This window comes from Myxine glutinosa, chromosome 1, assembly GCF_964187855.1.
Source record: "Myxine glutinosa chromosome 1, kmMyxGlut1.1, whole genome shotgun sequence".
Classification (NCBI taxonomy): Eukaryota; Metazoa; Chordata; class Myxini; order Myxiniformes; family Myxinidae; genus Myxine; species Myxine glutinosa.
Window position 1 is genome coordinate 416119803 of NC_136261.1, and position 18628 is coordinate 416138430.

The following is an 18628-nucleotide window of genomic DNA, read 5'->3' on the forward strand; positions in this document are numbered from 1 at the left end:
TCAATCCTTTGTCACAACCAATCTGAAGCTGCTAAGGAAGTTACTGAGTGGATCCGTGTTGGTATGGACCTCTTTCTCCCTTATCGGACCTACCAAGTGAAACAATCCTCTCAGCCATGGTTTACTCCAGCTTGTTCTGCTGCTATTGCCGATCGCAATCACTTTTTCAAACAGTATCGCTGTGTTGGCTCGAGTGAGGCACATCGTTTGTTTCGCCTTGTGAGCAACCACTGTACACGAGTATTGGAGAATGCCAATCGATGATATGCAGAATCTGTTTGTAATTATATCTCAAATAAACAGCTCAGTTCTCAAGATTTTTGGAGATTTGCTAATGGCGTCCTCTACAGTAATCAATGATCAATTCCTGCCCTCTTCAATTTCCCTGAAGTGCTTACTTCTCCTATTGATAAAGTGAACCTCTTCGTTGAGCATTTTGCTGCAAACTCCACACTTGAAGTCCATGGACAAACATTGCCTGTTTGTCTTTCTCGTCTTGACACCAGGCCTTCCACCAGCATCAGCACACCCAGGAAAGTTGCTAAGATTATTCAAAGGCCTGACATTTCAAAATCTACTACACCAGATAGAATCCCTACAATTGCTTTGAAGATGTGTTCATTTGAACTGTCTTCTGTTCTTTCAAAACTGTATTGCTTGTGCATGTCTAAGTCTGTGTTTCTACTTAGCTGGAAGCAGGCATCTGTAGGCCCTGTCTTTAAAGGCTCCGGTGAGTAATCAGATCCTTCTAACTATCGGCCTGTTAGCCTTCTACCCATTATCAGCAAAGTCTTTGAATCCTTGATATAACAACAATTCATGACTCTTCTGGAAACCCACAACCTCCAAACTGATGTTCGTTGTGGCTTTAGAGAGTCAAGGTCGACTGGTGGTGTTCTTTCCCTAATCATTGAACATGTGAATGGGACTTTGGATCATCGTGGAGAAACCAGGGTTCCTGCTCTCGACATCTCCAAGGCTACAATCACATGGCATTTCTAGAAAATTGCTTGATACAATCTCTGACTTCCTTGCAAATCGTCAAATCTCTGTGGTACATGAGGGACAGTAATCCCCTGTCCGTAATACGAATGTCTAAATGTCGTACTACGAGTCCACAGGCATCTGTCTGTGTTGGGTCCAATATTGCTCATGTTGTATAACAATGATCTGCCTGATTGTATTCTTTCTCAATGAAGCAGTTATGCAGAAGACTCAACACTGTATACTGCCTATTCAGGAACCTTGTCTCCTTTTACCCGTGACCAATGGCATCGAGACCCAGCACGGTACCCGAGGCAATTAACCTCGGGGCCCCACCCCCACCCTTTCTCTCTTTAATAACTTTTTAAGGAACTTTCATTAATGAAAGACAAAAAACGTTTTTGAAACAAATGGTCACTTTTATTTGGCCGTTTGACCGAAAATATAGGAGATAGTGAGACATTGGAACGATCGAATCAATTGGCACCCTCGCCTGGTGAACACTATTTCTCCCTAAGATTGGCAAAAAAATACATGAGAAGATGGTTAATAATTTTTGGACAAAGAGGATACAAATGCATTTCTTTGTAATGCACATTTCTGGTTAATAACCATTTTCTGTGAAATTTGAAACTGTACCAGTAACAGCGGCAAAAGTTGTTTTGTTCCAGGCAAGAAAAAGCAAAATCACCTTCTGGGTTTAAATGTAACGATGAGGAAATGAGGATGAGCCGATGAGGGGTTTCACTGTACTGTTTAAAAAAAATTACAGTAGAAGCTTGGTCCCCGAGGCAGTGACCTCCCAACCCCCCCCCCCCCCTGAAACCCCCTTCTTGATGCCCCTACCTGTGACCATGTGAGTACCACTCTCAATCAGGACTTGGAGAGTGTGATGCAATGTGGAAAAAAACTGGCTTGTTGCTTCCAACCAAAAAAGATCCACATGTTATCTGTTTCTAGTTCAAGATCACCTTGTTTTCCGACCCTGTCTATGGATTCTTCACCTTAGCAGGAACTCCCTGTTATCTGTCTGCTTGGATTGGATATCTGCTCAAATCTCAGCTGGGAAAAGTACATCTCTGGTAGAAGTAAAAGCACATCACAGCACGTTGGCAGCTTATTTCGTGCTCGGCGATACCTTTCTCAAACTGCTATTCTCCATCTATACAAGGCCACTGTACGTCCTGTCATGGAGTTTCATTGCCATATTTGGGCTGGTGCTCTGGCCTGTCACCTTTCTTTTCTTGACAGAATCCAGCAGTGTGTTGCCATTCTAGTGGGACAGGAGTTGGCATCATCCCTGGAACCTCTCTCAATCTGCCACTTTGTTGCTACAGATATTTCCACAGAATGTGCTCTGAGGGTCGATCAGGTTGTTCCACCTGAGCATTCTTTCAGTCGCTCAACACATCTGGTAGTTTCTTCCCATCCATACACTATATCTGTCCCAAGGAGTAAGACTATAATGTATTCTTCTGTTTATTTTTCTGCACAAGGCATTACTCTGGAACACCTTACCTTCATCCTGTTTCCCCTCTATCTCAACGTGCCATGATTCAAGAGGAATGTCAATAGACTCCTCCTTTCTGTCTAATGTCTAATGTCTAATATCTATACTTGCCTTTGTGCAGGCCCCACCTCGAGTGGCCTTAAAGTCTTTGTAGCAGGCGATATCTCAAACAAATAAATATGGATGTGCATTGAGAGTACGTACCCCAATTGGCCCCACCAAACCGTTTTGCCATCAAAAGGAAACTCGTTTTAAAAGAGCAAGGACCCTGCGTCCGGAACAATTGACGTCAGGAGTGAGAATCGAATCTGGTGCTATATCAGCTGCACCACAAAAATTGTAAGGAGTGTCGGGTGAAATTGTACTTAAAATAATTATGTAGCAATGTAAAGCCAAGGTGAGCAGGACCTGTTGGGATACATTTGCAAGGATATGGAGGAGCTCATGGCCCAGGAAGCTCTACATGAATATAATATTGTGGGAGCAGGACGAGGAGGGGCAGTAGTTGAGGTGCTGATGGCGACCGAGGACCCAACTCCTTCCTCACACCCTTCCCCCTCTCACCTCCCACTCTCCCATCCTCTAAAAAGCAGCACTGATTGCACGGAATAGTGGGTCACCATTGCCATCGCTGTCCGGCAGTGACCAGGTGATGTTGGTTTGGTCATCTAATGGCACAGATGACGATGGCGATGACGATGATGACGATGAAAATGGAGGAGGGACAAGGTGGCTGGCATAAGGCATGACATGCATGTGGGGCATGCAGAGATAAAGGCTGTTGTGAACGAAATGCTCAATGCTGCATCGGGAGAGGTGAGTGAGCGAGTAGATGGTGTCCAGAACGAGATGGGGGCAGGTGAGGCTAGAATGGTGCAGATAAATGGGATAAAAGAAGAGGGGGGGGGGGTAACCGTTCCCTTGACTGAGGGTAGGGCTGAGCCTCCCGAGCGGGAAATATTTTAAATGCTGGGATGTTCTGTTCCTGTGTGCGGGAGATTAAAAAGAACAGGTTTGTAATCTGTACCTGTCCAAGGGAGGTCACATTTCACAGCACTTCATGTCACTGTGTGTTAACGGTCCATGTTGGGAAAACGCCCGTATGCGGATGATTGAAAAATAATTTCCCAAGGAATGGTGTGCGGCTGAGTGTGTGGAGCACAAATGTCAAATTCAGCTGCGGGATCTCTGCGGAATGGCTCAAATGTAAAGCAGTGTGTAAACTATCATGGAGTGACCCATGTGTGTGAATGGAGTGACTATTGACTGTGGAGTGGATCATGTGAATAAATGGTGTGCGAGAGATCGTGAGATGGCCGGTGTGTGTAAGTTGTGTGCGTTGGTCTGTGTGGCGATTTGGGGATGTACCGGATGTACCGGATGTACGGTGCGAGAGTGGGTGTGGTGAAAGTTTCGGGGCCATTCGTTGTTGCGTATGTGTGTGACATCTGTGGGGGTTCCGCAGCATGATCAGTGGATGTGGAGAACACGTCGGGGTTCCCCGTAGGAAATCCGCCGATAGTCAGTGCGAACATTTAAATGAAATGGCAGGTTTCGGATGTGCCGCCGAACTTTCTCACAGAGGAGGAATTACATAGGATAGAATATTTGGTGCGGAAGCGGATTTAAAGCTGGAACACCAGACCAGTCGCTGCTGTTTGAACAATCTGGACATCCAAGGAGAAGCTGCCTACCTGTTCATGCTATGGAAGGATCACCTGCTGAGATCATTTGTGTTGCCAGGTTTGGCGGTCTCAATCGGTGTCAGTCGTTGCTTAACTTCCCGTTAGGCCGCGAACCTATCCACAGCATGGCAACCTGCAGGTACAGAGGTCGGGGAGAGTCCGAGAAGTCCAAACCCCTAAACCCCAAACCCCTAAACCTGCATCTGCAACAATATTTTCACTGTCTGCGCCTTAGGAGTCAAACAAAATTGAAAATCATTCCAAACAGGAGAATTACTGTTTATAATGACATCGTAAAGGACACAAACAACAGGCACAAATAACTAATGTAATTTGTCAGAGTGATGTCATAGACACCAGTGCAACACCAGTAAATTCCAGAAAATGTTTTAAAATGAATTTTACAATCTTAATTTTATGTAAATTGATTTAAATACTTAAACACTGTTGAACACAAATCGCCTTCTTGTTACTTCCAATAACCTCCTCTTTAGCAGTACTTGCACATGTTAAATAGGGTGGTGTTTTAGGGTGATGTAGAAGACTGCTTCAATAGCGCTTAACATCTGGAAGTTTTCTTTTTTAACAATCATTAACTTCATTATTAGCTCACCTGGAACCAAGTTCCGGGGAGCTTATGCGGTGGCGTGTCGTCCGTCCGTAAACACTCGCAACTTCTTCTCCGAAACCAGTAATAGGATTGCGAGCAAATTTGGCACAAATGATATTTGTTTTGTTGTGACAAAAGTTTGTTCACGCCATTAAAAACATCGCGGTCTAAGGGGGTTTAGTGGGATTCAAAGTGGATCCACGTTTGACCCCCCCCCCCCCCAAAATAGGAATTAGCTTTTTCCTCTGAAATTACACGAACTATTTTGAAGAAACTTCACCACAACCTTCATCACCTGTGATGGACCAATGTTTGTTCATGGCACTAAGAAAAATGTAAGTCGGAGGGGCTCAACAAGGGGGGGGGGTCGTGCATGTGGGTCCTGCTTTGACCCGCAAAATAGATATATGCTTTCTTCTCAGAAACTACACATACAATTCCAATTAAACCTGACCACAACCATCCGTTCATGACCCATGAGGTACCAACGTTTGTTCACGGCATTTACAAAATGGTAATCAACGGTGGAGGGGTGGGGGGAGGAGGCAAGCGGGATAGGTTGCCCCCCAAAATAGTTCTTTTTTTGTTTGTTTAAAGTCTTATGATGATGTTAGTATGATTTACCTGCTGCCCCATCTTCTCGCATCCATTGAAATTGGTTAAAAATGCCATGATACGGTTTAAAATACCTTTAGTCAGTGTAGTATACTGCTTTATTTTACCAGGTGAGCGCCCAGGGGTTTTGCCGCAATGTTTATATTTGAATTTAAGAATACATTCCATGACAACATGTTCCATGAACTCTCAAGATGGTTCTCAATTCCATTTCCCTGCAAATGACTGATGCTGATTTGTACACAGCTGATGTCTATTCTGCACATGTGGAAGGCAGACAACACAACGATTCATCTGTCACAGAAGATTCAAAATGTGCTTCTGCAAAGGAAGGTTCAGATGATATTCACATGACAAACGGGAGTGCTTCTTGTTTTGCAACTGGTGAGTGTAAATGTAAAAAATTAACATCGGTACGATTTTTGTGTTGAGAAAATATATAATTTTCGGAAAAGTGTGAAATATTTTGCATTTTGCAAATGAAAACTGCATCACTGAAATAAAATCCTGGCTTCAAATCAACTTCCTCAAACTTAACTGTAATCAATCTGAAATAATCATAATTGGCCCAAAAACGCTCACCAAATCCACCCATAACTTTGCCCTCAACATCGACGGTATCCCAGTATCCACCACCCCTCACATCCGGAATCTTGGCGTCATCTTTGACCAAACCCTCTCCTTAGACAAATACACGAAACAGATCACAAAGTCAGCCTTCTTTCACCTGAAAAACATTGCCCGTCTCTGCTCATCCCTCTCCTCCACGGCTGCAGAAACCCTCATCCACGCCTTCATCACCTCCCGTCTGGACTACTGCAATAGCCTCCTCTATGGTTCATCCTCAAAAATCACCAATAAACTCCAATACATTCAGAACGCCACTGCCCGTCTACTCACCCATTCCCGGACACGTGACCACATCACCCCCGTCCTTTACAAGCTTCACTGGCTCCCCATCTCCCAGAGAATCCAGTACAAAATCCTCCTCTTGACATACAAAGCCCTCCATAACCTGGCCCCATCCTACCTGGCTGACCTCCTCTCCAGACACACTCCCACCCGCAACCTCCGCTCTGCTGGGACCAACCTCCTGACCCCATCCATCCGGACCAAATTAAAATCCTGGGGGGACAGGGCCTTCTCCATCGCTGCTCCCACCCTCTGGAACTCACTACCTCACACCATCAGAGACTCCTCCTCACTCACCACATTCAAAACATCACTAAAGACCCACCTGTTCAACACTGCATTCAACATTCAACCCACAGCATTTAACCCCTGACTATCTCTTCTCCTTCTCCCTCCTTTTGCTTTAATTATTTCCCTATTGATTCTTGTCTTTTTGCAATTGTTATTTTCATGTGTTGTTATGCATTATGTTTTCCACTCTGTCAAAGTGCCTTTGGGCTTCTTGAAAAGCGCTATACAAAATAAATGAATTATTATTATTATTATTATTATTTTGATTTTGACAAAAAAATAAAATGTGTTTTTTGTTTCTGCAGAACAATCCAGAAGTAAGATGGGAAACACAAGGTCCAGTCGCAGCCTGACAGTGAAGAAGAAGACTTTTATGAAGAAAGAATCACAACATCAAGACTCACTTCCTATAAAATATAAGTGCATGTCTGGGGCTCACAACATCAAGATTAATATTAGATTAAACAAACACAAAAAGGTTGTGGAAAGGGGAATACGTTATAAGTGTAATGTGTGCAGAATGGATTTTGCTTCAACGAGTAACATCAAAATACACATGAGGATCCACACTGGAAAACGTCCCCACAAGTGCTCCATCTGTGATAAAGATTTCTCTCGTAACAGCGATTTGAAAAGACATATGAAGATCCATACAGGAGAGCGACCTCACAAATGCTCGATATGTGATAAAGGTTTCTCTCACAAAGGCAATTTGAAAAAACATATGAGGATCCATACAGGAGAGCGACCTTACAAATGCTCGATATGTGATAAAGGTTTCTCTCAAAACAGCAATTTGAAATTACATATGAGGATCCATACAGGAGAGCGACCCCACAAATGTTCGATATGTGGTAAAGTTTTCTCTCACAAAGGCCATTTGAAATCACATATGAGGATCCATACAGGAGAGCGACCTTACAAATGCTCGATATGTGATAAAGGTTTCTCTCACAAAGGCCATTTGAAATCACATATGAGGATCCATACAGGAGAGCAACCTTACAAATGCTCGATATGTGATAAAGGTTTCTCTCGTAGCTGCACTTTGAAATTACATATGAGGATCCATACAGGAGAGCAACCTTACATATGCTCAATATGTGATAAAGGTTTCTCTCAAAACAGCAATTTGAAATTACATACGAGGATCCATACAGGAGAGCGTCCTTACAATTGCTCGATATGTGATAAAGATTTCTCTCAAAACAGCCAATTGATCTCACATATGAGGATCCATACAGGAGAGCGTCCTTACAAATGCTCAACATGCAATAAAGGTTTCTCTCAAAACAGCAATTTGAAATTACATATGAGGATCCATACAGGAGAGCGACCTCAAAAATGCTTGATATGTGACAAAGGTTTCTCTCGAAAAGGCGAATTGAAATCACATATGAGGATCCATACAGGAGAGCGACCTCAAAAATGCTTGATATGTGACAAAGGTTTCTCTCGAAAAGGCCAATTGAAATCACATATGAGGATCCATACAGGAGAGCGTCCTTACAATTGCTCGATATGTGATAAAGATTTCTCTCAAAACATCCAATTGATCTCACATATGAGGATCCATGCAGGAGAGCAACCTTACAAATGCTCGATTTGTGAAAAAGGTTTCTTTCAAAAAGGCCATTTGAAATCACATTTGAGGATCCATACAGGAGAGCGACCTCAAAAATGCTTGATATGTGACAAAGGTTTCTCTCGAAAAGGCCAATTGAAATCACATATGAGGATCCATACAGGAGAGCGACCTCAAAAATGCTTGATATGTGACAAAGGTTTCTCTCAAAAAGGGCAATTGAAATCACATATGAGGATCCATGCAGGAGAGCGACCTTACAAATGCTCGATTTGTGAAAAAGGTTTCTTTCAAAAAGGCCATTTGAAATCACATTTGAGGATCCATACAGGAGAGCATCCTTCACAAATGCTCTATGTGATAAAGGTTTCTCTCAAAAAAGCGATTTGAAAAGATGATCCGAAAAAGGAGGTGGAGATTTTGAGTTCTGGGAGAACTTCCTACCACGTCCTAAAACCCGCCTATGGAGATAACAACCAAAGAGAGCATCCTTACAAATGGTGTATTTGTTTCAAGGATTTCATTTCTAAATGGAGCTTGAACTTCCACAGTGCAATCTACACTGGAGTGCTCTCATAAAAAGTGCTCTGACTGTGGGAAAGGTTTTGCTGATAAAGGTTTGTTAAATTCATATAGCATTACACACACTGATCGTGCTTCTTTCAGGGCCTTCCTTAGGTTGCCAGTTTGTAATTCTTGTCTCTGTCCTTGCCATATATCCAGCTAAGTTCCATTTGAGTTTTTTTTTTATTGTGACCAGTGTTTAGGAATTTTGTTTTCTATCTGATTTAGTTGTTTTTCATGTCCCTTTTTGGTTATGCTCAGATGGAATCTTTCCATGGCAGTTTGAACATAATTTTTTTTACTCAATCTTTGCTGTGGTCCATGTTTCATTGTCATGTGTGATATGGAGAGAACACCCTTGTTGTAAAATTGTTTATCAGAAGAACACTCCTGCCTATGTTTTTCATGAAACTTGGATTTGTAAAGGGTTTTACAATAAAGAGAGGTCCTCAAAACACAAATGCAGTGTCTGTGTTATGGTGAATATGTAATGACACATTATGATCAATTATCTTTCTTTGGGGAGTTTGGAGCTGACCATATCCCCATAAGGAATGCCGATCAAACCGAGAGTTGTTCACCAAAACAGTTGAAATCCTTTCATAGTGTTTACCATCTTGACATGACTGCACTGAATGCCATCACTGATTGCTGCCAAGCAGCTCAGCTACACAGGTCCTATCATTGAAGGCCACACAGCTGGTTGCTACCTCATTTTTCTCAACATCAATGACAATGCATTGTTAATGGAAGGAATACATTTGAATACAGAGGGGAACTCACCCCCTACCTCCTTTCATCTCTCTGTTAGGGATATTTTCCTACAGCAGTATGTAATAGATGAACCAAAAATTCTATGTCCATAAACTTGTCAGGAGAGTGTCACAAATTTTAATTCCCGAGGAGGACAACACTTTCTGTCTACAAGGAAATACACAGCAAGAAACAATAACCTTTATCAAACCATATTACAATTCACAAATTACATTTCAAGATTCACAGAAGGTCCCAAGTGAAATCCTGGTACAGTAGGGATGTACAAAGAAAACATCATAAGGATACAGTAGCATGCACAGTATACAGTCAAGATCACTGAAGGTCCCAAGTGAAATCCTGGTACAGTAGGGATGCACAAAGAAATGCCATACCAAACACCAGCATGCATAGAATACAGTTAACATACAGTGTAAACATACAGAATCGACCAGCCAAGTAAAACATACTAAGTACAGCAAACCAACAGTGCTAATCCTGCTAACTGGACATCCGTTCTGATTCTTATACAATTTCAAGTGGGAGGAGCAAGTGGAGGGGGGAGGAGCGAAGAGAGGGGAGGTGAGCAGTAGGATTTGTTGGGTAAAGTTTGGGTGGGAGGGAGCAAGGATCGGGGGATACAATGTGATTGGTCGAGTGAAATATTGAGATGAGAATACTTCCCGCTGAGAGCAGATCTGCATTTTCAAATCCTTTAATGAGTAGAATGTGTTGGTCCAGACTCTTCAGCACCAAGACCCTATCAATCATAACGTTGCGTTAACGTTATTATAACTTTACAGCAACGTTTTATAATGCCACTAGCAGAAGTACCCGGCATTGCCGGGTGGGGGAGGGGAGGGGAGGGGGAAGATGAGGGGAGGGGAACAGGGGGAGGGGAGGAGAGGGGGGGAGGGGAGAAGAGGGGGGGGGAAGTACCCGGCATTCCGTGTATAAACGTGAGGGAGAAGAGGGGGGAGGGGGAGGGAGGGGGGAGGGGAGAAGAGGGGGGGTGGGGGAGGGATGGGGGAGGGGGAGGGGGAGGGAGGGGGGAGGGGAGAAGAGGGGGGGAGGAGAGGGGTGGGAGGGGGAGGGGGGAGGGGAGGGGAGGGGGAGGGGAGGGGGGAGGGGGGGGGAGGGGAGGGGGAGGGGGAGGGGAGGGGGGAGGGGGAAAAGGGAAGGGGAGGGGAGTAGTGTAATAATGTTGGTTCTGGGACACCGCAAATCCTCATTCACTTACATGTTAATTTTTCCCCTCCCTCATTGCCCCTAAACACCTCTATTTCTCTCACCCTGTTCTTTACGAACCTTCTAACCTTTTGACATGTTATCCTTATTCATTAGACCACTTAAACAATGGTCCTTCTGTGTGAACCTGTGATCCTTCTGACGTTATGGACCTTTTAACCGTTTACTCTTAATATCATCTGGTGAATCATCTTTGGCCCACTCACACAACGACCCTACAAATATTTGTTTATGTGTGGGAAATAATTTCATTCTCTTGCCACTCTCTTCACCATCTAATATATTAACAAAAAATATGTTTGAGTTTGGTTCTTTATCAAGATATTTTAACTGAGGAAGATAAAATGGTAAAGCTCCCTCAATGTTCTTGTTTGAGTGCCTCCAGTGCCACATACCATTTTTTAATTAAAGTATATATTTTCCTGACAACCATCAAAGTTTTCCGTCCACTCAAAAATATTTCCATCTTTTTTACCCAATTCACCGGTATTTAAATTAATTCTCTTATTTGTTTTGTAAATTTTTTTACCAGTTGTCTTTTCAATTATACCTATTTGATATTTTTCACATTCATTATGTTTTCCATTTATATACCAAGGTTGATTACACCTCCACTCTTTAGTCTGGTTGATACTTGGTTCTATCATTTATATAATAATAAAAAAGGCGGCGGTAGCCCGTTAAAATCCCCAACCCCCCCTTTTAACTTATCACTTATATATATCTTATCACTTATATATATCTTATCACTTATGTATATCTTATCACTTATATATATCTTATCACTTATGTATATCTTATCACTTATATATATCTTATCACTTATATATATCTTATCACTTATATATATCTTATCACTTATATACTTATATAACCATAAGGGAGACTATCAATTCCATTTTCTAAAATAAACCTCTTATCATCAAAATCCCCCAATGCTTTCTTATTTATGTCTTCTGAATATAATTGATGTTTATAACTTCTTATTCCATTAATCTTTCTAAACTCTTCTTTCTTTGTTGTTAAACAGTTATAATAATCCTTAAAGTTTATTGTTTCTTTAATAAATTTTTCTTTACACCTTACTTCTTATCAGTCTTTTCAACGTTATTCACAATGTATTTATAAGCATAAGCCTTTGACCTCAATCCCACAAATTCACTCATAACATTTCCTCCTAATTCATCCTTGAACATTCCAATCACCTTTTTATTTTTAGAAGAGAACAACTCACTCTCTGGACTGTAATTACTCGTGTCATAGATATTAATGTCTCTTTTCATGTCTGAATAAACATCGTTGGTATTAATTTTCAAAATAAAACTATCTGTATCCATATAAAGTAGATTAACATCATTTTGATATTTCTTCCTCAAGTTATTATAAAAGTAATCATACATTAATGACTTTGATAAATCAAGAATTGTTGTTCCAATATAAATAGGTTTGTTCATTTCAATACTCTCTTTAATCAAATGGATCGCACAAAAGTTCTCAGTAAAGACCTCCGCTCGAGTAAAACTCGGTCTATTAATTAATTTTGATGCTTGTTCCCAAGATGTTGATAGTCTGATATTTTGTCTTTTCCTCACATTCTCCATAGTCTTACCAAAGACCGCATTATTCATCAATTTATAAAAGTCTTTCTCAAAATCTGTTTTTGACTCTGTTCTTCTTTGTGTATTAAAATCAATGTACCCCTTTAACCAATGACTTTGATTGAACTTTAGAACCCTATGGATCTTCTCTACTCTTAGACCTTTTGATAAATATTGTCGCAAATTTCTTTGGTGTAGAACATAATCTTTCTTGTTATATAATGTAGTAAGTAATTTTTCTGTTGATTCACCTATATCAAACGATTGTTGATAATCACTCAACCATTCTTTCTTTGGACTTTCTTTCTCACAAGCAAATGGGAGATCTTTGTGTAGGTTATGGAGTTCCTCTGGATATTTTAAATCAATTTCAAAATAATAACCAACTTTTTCTTCATCCAATTCTTTTTGTGTAGAGATACATACATCTTGTAAAACGTTTTTGTAGTCTTTTTCCTTTACCCATCTAAGTTTTCCATAAGGAAGAGCCTGAGACATTGCCTAGCCATACAGGTTGTTTGCGTCATAGTACATCAAGTAAGAACTCTCTTTCGTTGGATCATAATTTGGAAGATATTTGTTATTTGCTTTTGCGTATCTGCTCGAGCAGACTTGTGAAATTTCACCTCTTTTTGCCTTTTCAATCATCAAAAGCATATCAACATCGGTTATCAAATCCAAAGCTTGTTTTGTCATTTTCAACATCGCACGCCAGGCCAATCCAGGTGCTGTGTAGTAGTGAGCAGGATCCAATCCATATCCAGTGCGACAAACAGATCTAAAGGCTTCAAATACATCGGCCAACAAAAGCACATCAGTTTTGAGGTACAAATCGTGATACTCACCAAGATTCTTAATGTTATATTTTTTCCAAACATTTTGTGCGTGTACATAATCTTTATCAGATATATGACTATTATTTAATTTGTTATAGAAATTTTCTTTTAAAGGAAGTTGTGTTTCATTGAATCTCTCAAATGAGTCCATATAGTCATAGGGGTAAATTCCCTTTTGTGTTAGAAAATCTTTATCTAAAAAATACTCTGAAAGACATGGAAACTCTTTTAGATTTTGAACCAAGTTAGCCAATGGACTTGCCATGAATTTAAATGTATCAAGAAATCTGATATGAGTAATAGGAGATGTGTGAATTGTTTTTGTGAATGAAATGTATTTCTGATCCGTGTTTGGAATTGCTGAGATACTTCCAGAAGTCTTTGAGAGTTCCTTGATAAATAGATGTGTATCATAATGAGCGTTGTTATGAAGAAAGACAGGAATGAAAGAGGGGAGTTGATATATAATTAATATTACAACTTTGATGAGCCGGACCTCTATATTTACCAGTGAGATGACAATGGTCTCTAACCTTTAGACCTTTACCAATTTCCTCCTCACAAATATGACAGACATTGTTTTTTATAAATTCCCTTTTTTCTTTACTTGTTAAGGACATTGGTTTATTGGTTTCTCTCATTATCTTGGTTAATCGAACACAGTCTTTTTCTAGTCGTTTCACAAACTCCTCTGGGGTATTTGAGCCTCTATACATCTCTAACTTGTTATATTTATCACCAACGGATGATTTGATATAATAACAAAAACCACAAGGAGTATGTTTTTGATATTTATTTGTGTATGATTCTTTTGGATCTGGAGAAACAGTATCAATTTTTTCTAAAATACTTTCAAAATCAGCATATATAACAAATGGATGTTTGATCTTTTTATTTTCATCTTTGAATGTGATCTTTGAGCCTTCTTTAGGCATATTGATTACCGTTGATTTATGTTCGCCACAATAATTTGAATGTTTATCTAATCTTTCTTGTGAATTGAAGAAGTTAAGACAACGCAAACAAATATATATTTTATTTGTTCTCTTACAGACTTGTGGTTTTATTAATTTAGCAATATCTTTGATGTATGTATAATGTGAATTTTCGTCTGAAAATAAAATATAGAAGATTAATATGAGTTTGTTTACAATTGTCAGAAAGCTTTAAAACCTGAATGTTGTTTATTTCTGTTAGACCATAAACATTAACTGATAAATTATTCATCTTTTCAAATTTAGGAATATCATTTAAAGTCATCGGAAACTTTAGATCTTTCGTATTTAATGTATTCTCATATTTTTTAAAATGAGATACTCTTTCATCATGAAAATGTGGAGGATGTAAGTGTGCTAAAATAGACCAGAGAAAACATTTATTGTCTTTATTTTTGATATTGATAACTGCTGTTGGAGAATTTGTAGCTGAGAGACTCAAGACTCCAATGACCGGACACAGGTTTACAAAAGGTCTGGTTTATTAACTGGTTATTCACTTCATTCCATTTACCAAATAATACCGCATAATTCAATGGCTGAGATTAACTCTTTTCGCTGATCCTTCTCGTTCGGCTGATGTTCCTCCGCCACTCCCGTTGGTCAGAGCTCTTGGTAGCAAGTCCTGTCGACTCCACGTTTGCTCTCATTTATATGGACAAACTGGACTTAATCCCCTCTCCGCTAATGCCCCGAGGTCATGCATGTACCAAGTCCTGGTATCAGCTCACTCCCCTCCTGTTGTGAGTTCCGTTTACCAAACGATAGGGGGGTGCTTCAGCCAGGGGCTGTGACCAGGTGGACAAGAGATTATCATGTTCGGGCACATTCCTGACACTCATTTACAAACTCGTCTTTCACAGAGTTTGCATGTAAAATGTATCTGCTTCGTTACCAGTTTAATTAATAAGTTACCAGTGCCAATTAATAAGTTACACTGAGTTACACTTCCACAATTCCCTCATCTTTTTGTTTTTGTTTATATTAACCATTAATCTAAACATCAATATAAGTAAACAATCAATCACTACAAGTAAACATCATTACAAGTATAAGTAAATAATCAATCACTTTGGTAATCAAATTCCCTTGGGCATACACCGTCATCCTGCAAGAATCACAAAACATTTCGTTGGTCATTTACTCCTTCCATATCGTTCAATCTATTGCATTTGCATCACAAATATATTTTCAAAACAACACTTCACCATCACCAAGATACAACAATTTCACTTCATTTTCAAGTTTTGTAAAGCATCTGCACCATCTGGCAAAAAACGTTTGCCTCCACACAAATGTTGACTTTGTTTGAAAGGAAGGGCTGATCACTTGTGTTTGAATCCTGGTATGAAACATTTTCTCCTAATGTCTTCATAGCTCCTGCACTACTTCGTGTAGGATTTCGCTGTTGTGGTAACATTGCGGAGTCATAGACTGACCCTGCTCTCCTTGTAGCATTCTTGCCACTTTTTGCTGTAAACCATAGTAATTCCTGAACAAGGCCTTCACCCAGTTGTAGTCGACTTGCCTCCTCCCTCATTGTGAGTGGGCAGCAAGTATTGGTGTGACGTTGATTGGCCAGCAAGATGTGGAACAGGGATGCCGGATGCATCCACAATGATGTTGGGACCATGGTGTTCCGGTCATTCATGGTCCTTACCAGGAGCAACCAGCAGAATCGTGCACAGCTGTTGTGACAAGGGCACAGCCGTTTTTTGCAGCTCCATGCTGGTTCCCCGGACGTTGGTGAAGTAATAACATATGTCCCCGCATTTCACAGAGGTTGCAGGTAAAATGTCGTTGTCCTGCAACTTCTGATGTGGTGAATGTTCGAAGCCTTCGAACAAGAGTAAGTGATCGCCTTTCTTTCATATGTTGCAGTGTGATCCAGGCAAATGGTCACATAAATTTCCTTGGTGAAGGTAAGCATTCATCTCCAAGTTACACGGGAGAATGTCTTCATCATTCTTTGAGAAAGAGGGTGTATGCCACGATTAACTTCATTTTTTAGCCACAAATTTTCTTTCTCGAACTTCTTCCCAATTCCGTTAGCAATCCCTCCAAAATGTGATCTCGTCTTATCCTTATGCTCAGTCACATCTGAATCTGCTTTCCGCACACACTGGATCAGATAGGGTACATCTTACCATGAAATCAGCATAATCATGTATATCTTCCGACAGTTTCACATTCAACAATTTGTTGTTTTTCCTTAACACAAAAGTTATATTCATTTATATGCGTCACACAAATAATATTCAATCAGGTATGTATTTTATTACTAAACTAAGAATAGCATTGTATATGATTACAATCACAAACGGGAATACCTAATTCCCAACAACAATTTTTCCAAACCAACAAATTAAACATAATGTATTATTACCATAATTCCTCTCCACTTTTTCTTTTCCCTCTTTTTTTCTAACAGTGTGTCACTCGTGGTGATATGAGTTCACTGATATTGTAATTGACACAACTCATAACATTGTCGTTATGCCATTATCTTAATTCTACTGTTTCATTTGCAACATCACTTGATTTAATCTTTTAATCTCAGTATTTATTCATATCATCAGAACAATCTTTCTATTTTAGGTCCATATTTGTTTATATTCTTATCAACCTCCTACGGTTTATCAATTTGTTCCAAAACACTGCAACCAAAGGTTTTAACCAAAGCTCTACCAAACTATTTCCAATTTGAACTCAAAATGCTAATTAAACAACAATTCGTGCGCACATGCACGTGCGCACAACTCTAGATTCATCGCGGTCTGGGTGTCGTTTATCAACTTTCACTTCACTGTTGCAAAAGAAATAGTTCTCCCTCCACTGGAATGGTTCTCTGCCGGATCGCAAGTTCTGTTTCTTTGGACTCAATGTTTCCTTTTCCTCACTTGGGCCTCTTCTTGTCAACCTCTTCAACAACAACAACAACAACAACAACAACAATTCAACAACAACAACAACCTCTTCTTGTCAACGAAGGTGCGTCGGCATTCCCCATGAACAATAACTTTTCCACAAGGTGTAGTGCTACTTCACTGATGAAGATAATCGCGAAGATCAAGTTGGCCATGTACCTCACTGAAGATGATCAGATTTGGCAGACCCCGAGTGACCTGTACCGCATCACCCGGTGCCTGGAAGCCATTTCGACATACAACACAGCTGTTTTCTTTGAAGACAAGGCTTTCTTCCCTGGGAGCCGTGTCCATTTTGTTACCTGGAAATAAAAAGGAAAAAAATAAAAGGGAAAATAAACAAATACACCTCCCGACTGAAAACATTTTACAGACCCCCGCCTGAAAACATTTTACTTCGTAGAGGTTTGTAAAAAGGGATAGTCTAGTTAAAATTCACTCCATGTGTGCAAAATGTGTAACAATGATCAGTGGCGGAGATTCAATATTTTTAAAGGGGTGGCTACCCACTGAATTGACTGACTTACAAGATACAAGATACAAGATACAAGAAACTTTTATTGTCCTTCTCGCTAATATAAAACAACAAGGAAATTCATCTTCCATTGGCATAAAAACGTAATTTAAAATTGCGTATAAAATACATCTAAAACACTTAACAGGACTTACTATAGAATATATAGAAAAATATGAATCGTTGATAAAAAATATGCAGCATAAAAATATTACTATCAATGGGCTGGGGGCCCGGGGCTGCCTAGGGGCCCCGGTGTACACATTTGTGGGGCTTATTTAATCGATTATGGAAGACTAATTGTACAAAATATATATCGTTTTAATCAACCCTGTATAGCGCGGAATTTGACGGTAGCAAATATATCGGCTCGCCTTATAGACATTTGGGACTGGTATACATGATAATGTCGTTTTGTCATATTTTGTCTGTAACCATTTCCAAGATTCTTCATTCACTTCTCTTCTTAGGTTGCCGCGAATTGACCGACTCAGTCTGAAAGAACCGAGTGGGATTTTCGTAGGGGGCATGCCCCCTACCACCCCTAGAATCTCCGCCACTGACAATGATAAAAACCCTAACTCTACGAAGCTTAGGCCACCCCTACATCAAGCATTTACCTCGACCATTCGAAAGCCAGCTGGAATTCCCCGCCCGCTGGAATTCCCCCCCCCCCCCCCGCTAACGTGAAGTTAATTACACTATTCACTCACTAATAAGCTGCAGGTGAACAACCTTGTGTCACATAGGTCGTTCGGAAATATTTCACGCATGCACGAACTGTTGTCAATAGGCTGAGCCAAATCGGAGGTGATTTTCCTAATTCAATGTAATTTACCTAAAAGTTGTGAGTGAGTATCAGGAACAAAATAATGAAAAAAAATTTCAAAAATATTGACGTTTTACGGTCAGACAACCCGTTACCATAGCAACAGTTACAGACGACTCAAAAAATGCCTAAATTGACGATTTCTCAAGCTGTGTTTGACCCCCAGAGTTGA

At 40.2% G+C, this 18628-nt stretch overlaps 1 protein-coding gene and 1 pseudogene across 2 annotated transcripts in view; one reads left to right on the forward strand and one right to left on the reverse strand.

The window, feature by feature from the left end:
* The window catches only part of LOC144889617 (E3 ubiquitin-protein ligase Midline-1-like), a 489173-nt pseudogene that overhangs the window by 207751 nt on the left and 262794 nt on the right, over positions 1-18628 (reverse strand). The gene's annotated exons all lie outside the window — the stretch shown is intronic.
* On the forward strand, positions 3245-9217 carry LOC144888203 (uncharacterized). The gene is made up of 3 exons (XM_078771122.1): positions 3245-3353; positions 5651-5788; positions 6913-9217. The coding sequence occupies exons 1-3, from the start codon at positions 3245-3247 to the stop codon at positions 8580-8582; spliced, it is 1917 nt and encodes a 638-aa protein (XP_078627248.1). The 3' UTR covers positions 8583-9217.